This window comes from Lissotriton vulgaris, chromosome 2_1, assembly GCF_964263255.1.
Source record: "Lissotriton vulgaris chromosome 2_1, aLisVul1.2, whole genome shotgun sequence".
Taxonomy (NCBI): Eukaryota; Metazoa; Chordata; class Amphibia; order Caudata; family Salamandridae; genus Lissotriton; species Lissotriton vulgaris.
The window spans coordinates 217,764,065-217,779,564 of record NC_141687.1 but is presented as its reverse complement, the minus strand read 5'-3'; the positions used below and the strand labels follow the sequence as shown (position 1 = coordinate 217,779,564).

Sequence of the window (15,500 nt, the reverse complement as noted above, 5' to 3'; positions counted from 1 at the left end):
TGCTTCATTACTTGTGCACCTCTCCCTAAAAGGAAGAGCTCTTCAGTGCCAGGGCTGGTGAGCCAATATTTTTACCAATTTTATTTTTTTCCATTCTTTGTCCTTTTTAGTTATTTGGCATCATTGTGCATTTAAACTACTAATTCAGGGTATACTAATTCAAAGTAAATAGTCAGTGGTGTAACATAAGCCCCCGCAGCACTGGCGGTGCGGTGGGCACCAAAGTTCCATGGGGCCCCCTCAGCAAACGTGGTAAGTGAAATGCCGGGCGGGGGGGCCCACTCCGTGTACTTTGTAGGGGGTGGGTGCCTCAAGTTTTATTACACCACTGTGAATAGTACATTTTCTTTGTGCTAATACAAATCATATTTTACTGTGATGTGCATTAAGAGTTTCTATACTTGTACTAAGTACATCTGCCGGCTAGGAAGCATCCACACTCTTCTGTTAAAATTATATGCAATTATTAATATGTTTTTAATGTGAAGATTGTATTGTAAACATATGGCAACCACGTTTCCAAAGTACAATTATTTCTTGTGTTTGTTCTTTTTTTTTTGTGTCATATGTTTACAATGAAAAAAATATGTAACCTTCCTACCTCCCTCACAAGGCCTGATTAATTGGCTTTGCCAGAGCTTGTTCTTAAATATGAATCAGCAGCACTACTAAGGAATAACTCGTCCCAATGTTCTCTTTCTTTCTGAACTGAAAACTTTAAATACATTTTTTAAAAAAAAGATTTGCACATAAAACATACCAGGATTAGCACAGTGCATTTGTTTTCCATTCGGCTTTGCTGACAATTGCTATTTGGGAATTAGACAAAATGTGCATCATTTAATAGATTGCAGCAAACATAACAGACATGCATCCTTAAAATACAGGATCGAGCTTTGATACGCGTATAGCAATGCTAAATTTCATGTGCATTACATGACCTTCTTTTCCGTTTTCTTGTATCCTTCCTAACCCTATTTACAGATGTGCGACTAGTGAATGGACGGACTCGGTGCCAGGGGCGCCTGGAAGTCCTCTACAAAGGCACATGGGGAACAGTGTGCGATGATGACTGGGACATTGTGGACGCCAATGTGGTGTGCCGGCAGCTGGGCTGTGGTCATGCTGTAGCTGTGCCCACTGGCATACCATTTGGACAGGGCAGAGGACTTATTCTACTGGACAACGTGGACTGCAGAGGAAGAGAGTCAGCACTGCGTGAGTGCCGGAGTCATGGATGGGGCGTACACAACTGTTACCACTATGAGGATGTAGCCGTCATCTGCAACGGTAAAATGGTTTGGTTCCATTCATTAATGGGTGTGAATGGGGGATGGGAAAGGTAATTAGGATGGTGTGCATGACACACACCCTTCCCCTCTACCCCAGCCATTGACCGTAATGAAATGTGTATTTAGCTGCAGCTCAGTGGAACTCTTTCATAGAAGAGAACACTCAGGTGTCCTTCTATGCAGATGCAACCTTTACAAGCCAGTCTGCAGATATACAGCTTATGCACAAAGGCTGCAGCTAGTTCTGCAACCTGCCAAATGCTCCAGCAGCACTAGCCAATGATGAGCAGTCTTGAAGCCCTTACCATCATGGATCAAATATGGATGCAATCTGTTGTGGCTTCTTGCTATCTTATGCATTCTCACCACAGTCTTGATGTTCCCTACTGCTCAGCCAGTGAGTGAAGTCATTGTATGGTTGGAATACGGAGTGCTTGTGCTTGGATGAGTGGACAGTTGGAGTAAGAAGGGCTGAGCAGCAGGATGCTGCTCCCGGTGGGGCTTTACATGTAACCAAGTTAAATAAACCTACTAGCCTCTAGGCTCAAGGCGACCCTGGGCAGGGAGCGTCAGTAGGCAGCCCCGGAAGAGGGGGTCCGGGCGGGGCAGAGCGCGGAGGCCAGTGAAGAGGGGGGGTCAGGGTGTTTGGAAGTGGAACAGAGCTGGAGGCCGCCAAATCCCTGCCAAGGAGAGCCACACAAATATGTATCCATCCTCACAGGATTATTATATTAAGGATATATATTGGTGTGGTGGCCCCTGGTGCACAGCTTGCACATGCCTAAGGCCGCCGCTGAAACCTATATTCATAACCTACAAGAATCCATCGTCAATCTAACATAATCCTCACTTAACAAGGGAGAGTCATTATGCAGGTTTATGCAGACAGCTCACAGCCAACGATTTGGTCCCCATGGGATTAAAGACATCACAGAAGAGCCGACAGATGTGTGTGCTACTGTGTTTTTCCCCCCTGAAGGGGTGCTGTTCCTTTCATTGCAGCACTTTGCTTTTCTATTGCTGCTTCATTTTCTGGTTAGGACTTGGGCCCACGAGCCTCCTTTTGACCAGCTATGTACAGACAGTACCTCTTAGTGGACACTTGGTATTTGGCATGTCTTTACTAAGGGTGTGCAAAGTTTTCCAAGCCTTTTGAGAAGACTGCGAAGTCCACCCGTTACATTTATTCTCCACACATAGGTAGGTCATTCTCATGTTGCTAGAACTAGCCCATACCAAATATGACCCATCGGTTGCCATTCATGGTGCCTGCTTATTTTCTGGCATAATTCACACAAGTGTCCCGAAGCAAAAAACATTTCATACTACTCTTATCTGTGTCATAATTCTACACTGGAAAATGCATCCAAGCATTTTCATGCCAGCAGGGCGTAGCTTGATCAGTAAGATTGGAGGGGGGGGGGGGGATGAGCTTCAGATTTCCAATCAATCACTTTGGCATATAATGTTAAAATAGTTTTTAGAACAAGCAGGGCTCATGAGATGGACTTAATGAGAAGTGTAAAGGGAGGGGAATGCGGATTGACAATAGTACTTAATAAGAGAATTTAACATTTACACCTCCGATCTCGATAGGCGCCTCAGGTTAATCCAAGCAGACCCTCCAAAATTGGGAAAAAAACGATCCCCTGTGTCCAATATGCCGATGACATCGTCCTGCTAGCACAAACTCCCATAGGCCTACAGAAACTGATCACAGAACTAGGAGACTATGCCACCTCGAACCAACTCACGATTAACCATAAAAAAACAAAAGTTATGTGTTTCTCGAAATCTATTAAAACACGAAAAAGTCAAACTTTTTCCTGGAATTTGAGTGAGCATCAATTGCCAAGGGTTACATGCTATAAATACCTGGGCTTTCAGCTAGATTGTAAGCTTAACTTCAAATCACACTTGGACCAAGGTCGCTTGAAAGCCAAACAACTGTTGTTTGCTTTTAAAAACTCCAAGGAAAAAACTTATAGGATGCTCCACTGCCCACCTGCTTAAAGTGATTGCTGCAAAATTTTTACCTTCCATTTCATACGGCTCAGAAATTCTGAATACAAAAGACGCCACAGTCCTAAAAACAGCACAATCTATACTATTTAAGAGACTGTTCTCAATTCCGCCACACACCTCACAGGCACAAATCCGCCTAGAATATGGTCTAAAAAATCAGATTATGGCCAGACAAGGCGCCCTAGTAAAATACTACTGGAGGATGAGGGAGGCAGAAAATAACACCCTAGCCCACTATTGTTGGGTCGAGATTGAAAACCAAAAGAGCCTAGCTAACTCAACTACAGCAGCCCTGAAGGAATCCCTATCGGCATTACAGTTAGAGGCTGCTTGGCTCACCCTCACAACGTACTCCGGATTTAAAATCGTAGTCAATAACGCTATCAAACGGACCTCTTTATTAACTGATAAAACGTCCTTTGCAAAAAAACATCATGCCTGGGCTGTGATAAAGGATTACCAGAGGCTGAAGTCGCAACAATATCTTTTGGAACAATTCTCCCATCAGAAAAAACATTATCTGACTTTGATACGCATGGGGTCTTTCCCCTCAAAGGATTTGACCCCAAAATGGAAACAAATATGGCCATCCAAGGAGTGTTGTCTCTGTGGTCAAGGGGAAGAGTCACTACTACATTTTCTATGTACTTGCTCTTTTTTTTTGGAAGCCCGAAAATCCATTCTCCGGGAGGCTCTAAGGAAAGAACAAACAAGAACATGTAGAGCAGCGGTCATTAAATGTCTTGGAGGGTCGTCAATTCCTCTGTCCTGTAGAGCCATAATACTATGGAAAATCGCAGCAAAAGAACTGGCAAAATGCGACCCTGCCAAGCAGCCAACTAATTAGCAGATTTCTCCCAAATGCATTGTTATATTCGTCATTATTTTTAAAATAATAAGCATCTCCTTATTCTGACATCAACCTTAAGTCTTTTTAGGTTTTTAAAAATGTATATTCTAAAGCACTGCGTTTTATGATGGTTGTCCATCCTTTTATAATTTTTTTAATGAATCAAATAAAAGTATATTTTGACTTGACTTGACTAATAAGAGAAACACAATATTTTAAAAAATAACCAACATTTTTGAGGGATTTCAAAACAGAGATGAGAGAATGTGTGTGTTTTTGTCAGTGTAGGTATGCAAAAATCACAGGCGAAATCCGACAGACACCTCACCATACCTGACTGAAAGCACCTGTGTCCAACTATTCATCAGAAAATACATTTATTAGGGGATGTAACACCTCAAACATCCATCTTGAAGCTACGCCTGTGGCTGCAAGTTTGCATTTTGCCCACATTTCTATGTAAAAGGGCTCTGAAGTGGAGAAGAACACTTACACATGGACGTACTAAGAAATAGTTCCTGTAGGAGGGAAGCACAAACACTTACATGTTTCCATCAAACAATTACCGGACACAACAGCAGATCAGTGTGGAAATCACCAACGGTGCCGTGTTAAAGAACTTTGTGTTGTGTTGTGCCAAATTCCCCAAAATGTGTGCAATTCACTGGGCATTTAAGAGCACAGTCCCTTAAGCATCACCCTGAAACATAATTTACCATTCTCTCACAACAGAGAGCTACTTAACACAGGTGCAAATAGTACCCTAACCTTGAACCAAATAAAACAGCTGCAAACTATGAGCATGAAATCAGACGTGTATAATCAGTGGCGGCTCCTCCTCTATGACGGAGGAGCTTCGCCCCACCTGCTAGCAGCCCAAAAAATAAAACGATAATAAACCCTTGTTTATTATCCTTTTATTTTTTGCTCTTGGAGCCGAGGTTTGGGGGCGGGGCCAGGGGAAGACAGGCTGGTGGAGGAGAGGTTGCACTGCCATTCAGTGCGCATGATGGTTTCGCCGGTTGTTTCAGGATGCGAAACCGTCATGCGCACGGAGGCTCTCTCCAACCCGAGCGGCATTGCCAGGTTTGAGAGAGCATGCTCAAGCTCTCAGTCTAACTTGGTGCGCAAATCATCAGTGCTCAGGTCAATTGTGACACTGCTTTCAGCAGCATGAAAGCAGCATTGGGATTGGCCGCCGGGGACTCTGGGAGCCTGTGCCTACAGTGGAGAGGAGCGCGATGCGGTATTTAAGTGGGTTATTTGTCTTATCATCCGTCTGTCTGTCCCCCCTCATGCCCCCCACCCAGCCAGTCTATTGACACATCAGTCGCTACAGCATATAATAAGAACATTGAAACCCCTCTTCCCTTATTCCCCCACCTAACCAGAATGGCGTTGAAAGCACTTCCAGAAGCTATAAGAATTGCCATGAATTGGACTCAGGAGAAGGCGTAGAAAAACAAATATGAGTGTGGATGACATTGTTTGGGTAATCAGAGGACACGTTCAAAACAAGGGTATGCAGTTCAATGATCTTAAAGATGCTTGAAGAAGCACCATGCAGTGCAAGAACATGTAAATGTACTAGCATCTGTCGTCATCAGGCACATGTGCAACAGTATCTCCAATCTTGCAATCTGTATTACTAGCATTCTTGCCACAGCATTTAAATACCTTAACAAGAAAAGTAAAAAGAAATAATAAATAATTGCACATGAATTTTGTCCAAATCCAAGGTGATACAAAGGCACAGCCTTGCCGGATCTAAATGTACATAATTAATATACTCTAAGCAAGAAGAGGGGGTGTAATCAATAGCTCTGGGTATGGAGCTGCCGGTGAGAACTACCCTGCCAAGCAGAAGCAATCTCTGCTGATATTGACACTACATCAGTGGTAAAGTGTCTGTGACTTCATAGATCATGTGCACATATGAGTGTGATGAGGGGCAGTGGAGAACTCTGTACATCTCTATGTTATCATTGCTTCTTTCTGCATCGATACACTGTACCAATGCTGATACAGCAAGCATGGCTGTTTTCACAGAAGGAAGCACAGTAAAGCCGGGGACTGATGCTTAGAAGGAATGATGGAGACAGGATAAAGGAGTCTATATCATTGACAGCAGAGCTTGGAAGCACGTCATAACCAATTAACTCACCATTTTGCCCTGAGGAAGAACACTGCGTGCTCTTAGGTGCCTAAAGGATAAAAGCGGCGCTTTATAAAAGGTGTGGCAGCATGGTGACAGAGACAGGCATGGTCACAGATGCAGTGCTTTAGGATGTGTCGTTGTTACTCTCCCCTGCCACAGGTGGGTTCATATTACCTTTTCGTCAGACCTCGACAGATTTTTCGACTTGGTTGAAGTATCTCATCATTAGGCGACATTGAGTTGATATCAGAGATCTTTTTTGTTAACAGTAAAATTCAACGCCACTTAGCAATGGGCGCTTATTTACCAGTAACATTCATTACTCCGAGTCTTAGACCTCCTAGTCAAGGTCCTTACGTATGTAAGCAACAGCTCCCCCCGCAGACATTCTCAAGCTAAAAAACTCCCCTACTACCATCCCTACCCTCCAGGACATGCTCACATCCTCTGGAACATAACCCCTGACCTTACCTCTGGAAATCCTGTTGTTTTGTTCTGCGGCTTGATGCAAGCTGTAGGACTCTTGGAGATGCTGCTGGTAAGTATGGTGCTGTTAAGGTCTGCTTTAGCAACCTTTAATGTATGGGTGTTGAGGCGTGGCTTGAGTACATGCTTTAGCGGGACGGCCACTGGCTCCGCTCTGTTAACGTCAGAGCTTCGTTGAATAAAGTCACTGTTTTCCTCTCGCTCTGTGTTAGGGCGTGGTTTGAATGGTTCTGAGGCATCCGGCGTGCCTGGGGTGCGGTGGGTCTTGGTTCCTTTTATGGGGCCTGCTTCTTCTCCGTTTCTGCAAGGTGTACTTCTGCTGGCCTCTGATTGAGGAGAGGAGTAGGACTCGGGCATTTATGATAACTCACGGGGGAAGCGAGATTCGCAGGTGTGCCGGCTTGGGCCTTACGTATTCACAGGGTGTGCTGGGATTATCCGGTGCGCTGATTGTGCCACGTGGGCCCTGTCAGCTGAGATTGGCCGGTGGTGCTGGTTGGGTGGCTAAATCATGTTCATTGGTTGGACTAGCGTCTTGGCAACTGGAGTTTGATGAAATAAATAAGCAGATTTCTGGCATGCGGATTAGTCGTGATAGATATGGAGGTGTGCTTCTGCTGGCCTTTGACTCATCAATAATGGGGGAAAGAGGTCAGGAATGGAGATAATTTCCCTTCCTTTGCTGATGTCCAGAGGATGATTGAGGCTGCTGTTTCAGCTGCTTTTCAAGCACAGGGATCTGTCCTAGCTGTCACCTTTCAAATGCTGCTACATTAATTTAAAGACAATGAACCAACAATTCAATTGATATTGGCTTGAGGCATTTATTTGCTGCTCATTTCTATGTACTTTACTCCACATTTGAATCATAGGTCAGAGAAGTTAGATACGTTTCTGTCTAGAACAAATTAAACTTATTTATGCCACAGACCAAAGAAAAACATACAAACTTTGTGGTGAAATAGTGTGATGTATAAAACAATACATGAACAAGTGATACAAAACAACAAATTATACAAACATTATGTCACCAGTCTTAATTCACAAACAAAGCACCTACTAGGATATCCTTTAACATCCACATTGTTTAACTGAATTAAGTAGCTGCTATAACGGGGAACAAAATAATCAAACCCAGTAGCGAAACAATTCACTAAGCATTTATACTGGGCAGAAATTTTTATCAAATACAGCAGTCACCATGTTGTGTTATGCCAACACGTTTCGATTCCCAGGGTGGCTTATGGGATTCTCTTCAGGGTGTGGACTGGTTTATCTAAAAAACAAAGTGGGCATAAGTTGAAACTGTGAAGGGGCTCTACACTTCCAATTTACTCAAACTACAAAAATAATGTTTTATAGGTACCTGATCGATTTGAGTAAGCAATGTGCGTGTTGCAGGCAAAAAGATGCAAGTTAAAATGTAAGTATCATGACCTAAAATAAGAAGGGATCTACCATCAGTCACATGTTGGGTTTCAGTGGTTTTCATTATTTTATGGCTGGAAGGAAGAAAGAAGAAGGGGCACTTACCTGCGCCAATCGGGCGTAACTTCTACTAATGCAGTAGTTATGCTTATTGGCGTAAATGGAAGCTTAGTTGAGCTTTCGTGGGCGATCTATGAATGGAAATGAGTGCCACGTCATTGAATTGCATATATGGAAATATGGCACATTGTTGCTTTATAAGTTATGGGCAACACTTACTTTTGCCATGCAGTCGATGTCGGTTATTTTGTTTGAAGCCGTTCAGCGGCTTGTTTTGTCTGCAGTGACTCAGATTACTTTAAAGTTCACAAAAAAAAGAAGCGCATCGTGTCTCTCTGTGCACAACAAAAAACAAGATATCTGCTTGTGTCTTGTTCTATGTGTGAGTTTTTAAATGTCCCTAAGTTTAAAAAAATATACGTGGACTCATTTGTATTCAGCTAAGCGAGTCTTCTAGTGGTGCCTCATTCCAAGTTTCAATCACTAAAATCACTTCCTGGTCACTAAACATTTTTTTTTTATAAAGGGAGGTGACCTACTCACATTGCATTATGGTTGAGTGAGTTTATAATGTATAAGATGTACCAGCCTCTATCAGAATTGTATGTGGGCATTGATATTAAGATCTATCTTTTGATTTCCTATGAATGTATGGCATAAATAAGTGTAATTTGTTCTAGACTGAAACGTATCTAACTTCTCTGACCCATGATTCAAATGTGGAGTAAAGTACATAGAAATGAGCAGCAAATAAATGCCTCAAGACAATATCAATTGAATTGTTGGCTCATAGTCTGTTAAATTAAAGTAACAGCTTTTGAAAGGTGATGGCTAGGGCACTTCTTGCTCTTAGTTTAATTCTGCCCCGCCCAGCCGCCTAGGGCAAACCCCTTGTTGCTATTACTTTCAAGCCAGGGAAGCAGTGGGGCCTAAAAGACAGAAGTTGGATGCCCTCGTGATTGTGTTTCTGAGGAGGAGGTGAAAGGGCGATGTATTCACGGGGCAGACCTTCCCAGAGTTTTACAACATGTGTTGGACAATTTGGGGTTTCCTGTGCCCTCAGTGGCTGTGGAATCCAACAACGTTTTTGCCAATTATCAAAGGAGGGCGCCTGAATGTCTGCCGATCCCTAAGTCTGTCTGCAGTGTACTGGAAGGGGAATAGAGGGATGTGGATAACCATGCCTTTCCCAGGTTACTGGCTAAACGGGACCCTTAGCAGGGGTTTTCGAAGGAGTTCTGTTCTGTTGTGAAGGTTGATCCTCTATTGGCTGGCCTTTCCTCTCAGAGCCTTGTGGTGTCAGAGGATGTGGTACCTTCTGATCCTGGTGATAAGAGGGTTGAAGGGGCTCTGAAGAGGTAATTTGTAGCTTCCAATCTGGCTGTCAGGTCTGCGGCATATACCAGTTATTTTGTCCAGTTGCTGCTGAAGGACTGTCAAAATATCTTGGAGCAGCTGCTTCGAGATGAGGATCCCTCTGAGTCACTCACTATGTTAAAGTAGCAGTTGTGTTTCTTGTATGACCTGTCTTTCGATTCCCTTAATGCCTTGGCTGATGCTGCTGGGGACTCTGTGGCAGATAGGCTTAAGCCTTGGAAGGCAGAGGCAGCACAGAAGAGTGCTCTCATGTAGATTCCCTTCACGGGCTCCAAACTGTTTGGTGATCCCTTGCAGGTTATGATAAAGAAGACAGCAGAGGACAAGTAATTGTTTGCTCCTCTCCGTCCACCCCTGAATGGCAAGTTTTCTGGATATAAACTGGCTTTTGGACAGGCTTTTTAGCTGAAGATGGCCGGTCAACCCTTTTGTGGTAGGGGACGTGGCCTGGGAGTCCCTTCCTTCCATAAGTCCCGGGCCAGCGGGGAGGTTCATATACAGCCAGTCAGGCAAAATCAGGACTATCCTGTATTTCTTGGTGGCGGTGGGCTCAGTGGGAGCGTCGCCTCAAGAATTTTTTGCATGTCTGGGAGGAATTTGTCAGGGGTCAGTGGGTCTTACATATTATCATACTGGGGTATCGAATAGAGTTTGTGATGCCTCCCTTGGAAGTCTTCCGTTCTACCCTTGTTGCAGGGTCGACTTTGTAACATTGGGCCCTGTTGAAATGGGTTTAAGACCTGTTGGATAAGGGCGCAATTGTGAAGGTTCCTCTAGCGCAACAGTGAAAAGCGGCTTACACTATCCTTTTTCTGATCTGAAAGCCAAATGGCGATTACAAGCAGTGTTGCATTTAAAGGCTGTGAATTTGTTCATTCCTCACCGTTCCTTCAGGATGGTGACTCTGCAGTTGATTCTTCCCTTCCTGTCGGTGGGGGATTTTCTAACCTCTCTGGATCTGAGGGATGCTTATTTTCATGTGCCTGTACACCAGCCAGGACTCACAGAGGTTTCTGAGGTTCTGTGTGGGAGGTGAACATTTCCAGTTTCAGGTATGGCCCTTTGGTCTTACTGCTTCACCTAGGGTGTTTACCAAGGTGTTGACTCTTTTGATGGGGTTGTTGCATGCTACAGATGTTGCTGTACTTGGATGACTGGTTGATTTCTTCCTCTTCTTTTCCTAAGGCTCAATCTCAGACTCAGGATGTCTGCAGACTTCTACAGCGGTTCAGGTGGTTGCTGAACCTGGGGAAGTCCCATCTGATTCCACTTAGAACTATTGTCCATTAGAGGGGGTTTCAACACAACCTTGCAGAAAGATCTTGTGAAATAACTGATGGCGGTTTTACCCTCTCCCGCTTCCACAGCATTGCATTGGTTGAGGGTTCAGGGGTTGATGGACGCTACTGTCATGAGTGTTCCTTGGGCCAGGCTGCACTTGTACCCCTTGGTGAATCACATCCTTCGCCTCTGATGTGGATCACGACCAGTTGATTCTGAGGGGTTTGGGCATCTCCCAGTAGTTGGCCTGCTGGCTGGATTAGGGGAATCTCATGAAGGGTTTTCCATTTGTACTCCAGGACCAGATGGTTTTGACAACGGATGCCAGCGAACTGGGATGGAGGGCTGTGCTGGCTCACGATTCAGTTCAGGGGATCTGGTCGATCCAGGAGGCTCAGATGTCTCCCAACTGCAGGGAGTCAACGGCTGTCCTGTAGGCCTGGTTCAATTTTTCCCTTTAGTTGTGCATCAGGATGTTCTGTTGAGGACAGACAATACTGTGGTGGTGTGCTTTGTGAACCACCAGGGGAGTGCAACAGTATTTTCTCTGAATTTATTTGCTCAGCAGATTTTCCAGTGGGCAGAGAGGAATTTGTTGTCACTGAAGTTCATCTTCCTGGTGTGTTGAACTTGGAGGTTGATCGGTTGAGCAGGTTGTTTCCTTCCCTGTCCAATATGTGTTTGGACAAGGGGGTGTTTGGTGTCCTCATTCAGATGTTTGGGGTGCCCGAGGTGGATCTGTCTGCGACCCCAGAAAATTAGTTGAGGGAAAGTTTTTGCTCTCTGAGCCCATCAGACACGGTTTGGATGCACTGTTGTTTCTGTGGGGGACCAGGTTGCTCTATGCCTTTCCTCCGATTGCATTGATTCAGATGCTTCTCATGAAAATCAAGCTGGACAGGGCCTCTGTGATCCTGGTTGTGCCGGTCTGGAGCAGGCGGCTTTGGTTCCCTCTGTTGTTACAGTTGGCGGTGTTGCATGTTGGAAGCTTCCCCTGGACCCCTGTGGAGGTTTCTGGGGCTGTCTCTGAAGAGTCTGGTCTGGTTGCGGTTGGCTGGCTGGCTGTTGCAAGGATGAACCTTTTGGCACTGGGGTGTTCTCGTGAGGTGGCTCTCTTTATTCAGCAGTTTCAGAAGCCATCTACTCTGAAATCTTATTCCAGGCATTGCGGTTTCGTTTCAGGACCGGTGTTCTGGGAAGGGCTGATCTGCCTTGACAGTGGATCCTGTGAAGGTTTTAGATATTCTGAAGGATGGCTTTGATTTGGGTTTTTGCTTTTTCCTCTTTGAGGGCTCAGTTCACTGCTCTGTGGGTTTTTCGGGGTCATGACTGTGATGAGGTGGTGCTTTTGTGGCCAGGCTCTTGAGGAGTTGTTTTCTCAAGAAGCCTGGGGTTAAGTCATTGGCTCCTGGTTGGAATCTGGCGTTGGTCGTGCTGGTGTTACAGTCTACCCTGTTTGGGCCGCTGGAGGTTTCCATGAGGTTTCTGACTATCAAGGTGGTTTTCCTGGTGGCTTTTACCTCGGCAAGACTTGTGGGGGAGTTGGGCTCGTTGCTGTGTTCTGAGCCATTTTTGAGGTGCTATCTGTATGCGTTTGTTCGTAAGATTCCCTTGTCTTTCCATTGTTCAGAGGAGTTGGTGTTGCCTGTTTTGTGTTCTGATCCTCAGTCTGGGGAGGAGGTTCTGCTGCACCGTTTAGATGTCAAGGGGGCCCTTGGAGTGTATCTGGATCATACCAGCCTGTATCGTAGTGTAGATTCCCTTTTTATAACTTTTGGTTTGGCGGGTCAGGGTCTGAAGCCTTCCGTTGCTACTCTCAGTAGATGATTGGAGTGGGCTATTTTGGCAGCTTATGAGTCCCGGGGTGTCAGTGTCCGAGACTGTGCAGGACCCCTCTACTCTCGGGATGGCTGCTTCCTGACCTTGTTTGCAAGGGGCTTCCAGGGCTCAGATTTGCGGGCCGCCACTTGGAGTTCACCTCACACCTTTATGTCCCATTACTGCTTGGTGGTTTGTGATGATGTAGGATGAGGTGTTGCTTTCTGTGCAGATGGTGTACCTGCACTGCTTGTTGCTTATAATAAAGTCTGTTCTGCCGCTGTGGTGTTGAACATGATTTTGTTGCTTGGGTATCTGCTCACATATGTAAAGACTGTGATGGGGAGGTCTGACGAGGAGGTAATGGGCGGTTACTTACCAGTAATATTCATTACTCCCAGACGTCGACCTCCCAGTCACACTCCTAGTTTCCATCCCTCCCTCCCTGTGTTCAGCTTCTTGTGCTTTGATTTACAGGATTTCTGGAGGTAAGGTCAGGGGTTATGTTCCACAGGATGTGGGCTTGGCCTGGAGGGTAGGGATTGGGAGCTGAGGAGTGTTTGATCATGAGAAAGTGTGCGGGTGGGGAGCTGTCTCTCACATACATAAGGACTGTGACGGGGCGGTCTAAGACTCAGAGTAATGAATATTACTGGTAAGTAACCAGCCATTGCTAAGTGGCGCTGACTTTTGATGTTAACAAAAAAGATCTCTGATATCAACTCATTTTTGCCTAGTGATGAGACACATCAACCAAGGCCAAAAGTCTGGGCACATGTTCAGAATTCTGTCTTATCTGCTTGTTTCCATTCTCAAACTAAGCATCCTCAATCATAGGTTAGGCTCTGCACTGAGACAGTCTGAAACAATACAACATCATTCTGTAGTTTAGCCTATCTATGGCGTTAATGGCGATGCGCCCCTCTCAATCATGTCCCACTACTTCTGTTGATGGTTTCAGACCTCTGTCTTAGGCTTCTGTCTAACAGACTTCCGCCAAGCTGCTGTGCTGTTGATGTAATGGTCCTGGCGTCTCACAAGTACCCCCACACTTCTGTGTGTGGTTTGATCACCAGTGACGCAGCAACCACCACCCTCACGTAAAAACTGCAATATCCATGACGTGTCGTTGTTTTCTCCCAGCACAATAGGGACACTGATGGTTTTTCCTGCCCTATCTCTAGAAAGAAAATACAGCATCAAAGACAGGCCTTATTTAGGGCTCTATTTTGGGCCGGCCTTCAGATGCCACAGACCTGGAGATCTTGTGCTGGGTCACCAACTAGGAAGGTGCTTCCGGTGGCAGGGCATGCTTAGGATACACCTTTGTAAACGCACAGCTTTCTCCATTCCTAAATAGGGCAGGGAAAAGTAGGAGGGCTACTTGGACATTCACTGATGTTTGGTGGATGCCCTGTTAATTGCCATCTCTAAATGGTCCCCTTAGACATTAATATTGTAATTGTAATTACTCCCCCTGACGAGACATCAATGCACTTTTCGGTGAATAGCACGCTACTGCGGAACCCAAAAAGGATTAGTAGTGAATTAGTATAGGGAGATATTAAATGAAGTTGAGCGGTGGACTTGTGAGTTTGTTATTTGGATTGAAAAAGGATAGTGGAGGGATAGAGTAGGGAAGGATTTGCATTTATATAGCACTTGCTAACCCCGATGAGGTGTTGTAGCGCTTTTCAGCTGAACTCTTGATGTTTCAGTAGAATGTGCACGGAACTGAAACAATCTCATCACTTGGGCTAAGGCCTGAGTGTGCCGTCCATGCCCTTAAACAAAGAACCAAGCAGTAATACATGCCAAACATTCAGAAAGGTAGAACATATTCTCTGTCATCAGTGAACTCTGCTTTCCAGGGTTGGCAGTAAGCATAAAGAGCAGAAGCAACAAAGATCACAAAATCTCAGAGCATGAGCTCCCAAGAAATCCACAGAAAGGATCTTGACGGCAAAATGTAATTTGCACAGCACCGTCTTCAGTGAAGTAAAAAAAAAACATGAGTTTCCACCCCAGGAAAACACCCCCCTTTTAACCAACTTTCAAAAAGCCACCAACAGCCCTACTAAAAGGTTCCCCTGAAGCCCCTAACTCAAGGGGGGGGGGCAAAGATCACTCTATTCGATGTAAGTCATCCTTCTCCAACCGTCTCATAAAGAAAAGACTAACTCCATTGTCTGACTAACTCTTGAAACACCTTCTGTACCCTTGGCTATAACACGGCTCTAGAGCAGGTGCCACGGGGTACAGGGCATGGATGGTGTCTATTCTTACAGCGCGCTCAGCACACTGAAAACAGATGGACACACCACTGATGCCAGGAGTCATACGTGATGCACTCACATATCCAAAGAGGCTCAATCAGTGCTTGCACCAAAAATATAAATGCAGGTAATGTTGTGTGTTTATCTAGGTTCCTGATCGATACTGTGACCTTATGCCCCTATTCGGCTATAAATCCATGTATTCCCTATCTTGGCATAACCGTTCAAGTGCGATATTCAGAAAGTCATCTCTGGCCTCACACGAACAGAGCCACATTCCAGAATAGTTCTCTGCCACTTCCTTTGCAACCAATTAGTGCAATGACAGAGCAGAAGTCACTATCTGATATTCCTAGATTAACACTCCGAGTTCTTCAACAAGATAAAAACTCAGCAAACCTGGAAATCCCCGCTTGCTGTGTTTTGATTAGTAATGGAACTCTAATGAG

At 45.0% G+C, this 15,500-nt stretch overlaps 1 protein-coding gene across 1 annotated transcript in view; it reads left to right on the top strand.

Annotated features, from left to right (window-relative positions):
* SSC4D (scavenger receptor cysteine rich family member with 4 domains) overlaps window positions 1–15,500 on the top strand; it is a 336,081-nt gene that overhangs the window by 83,216 nt on the left and 237,365 nt on the right. Inside the window, exon 3 of the mRNA XM_086958514.1 lies at window positions 985–1,290. Within this exon, the coding sequence (XP_086814640.1) occupies window positions 985–1,290 (306 nt within the window). The remainder of the gene's footprint in view (window positions 1–984; window positions 1,291–15,500) is intronic.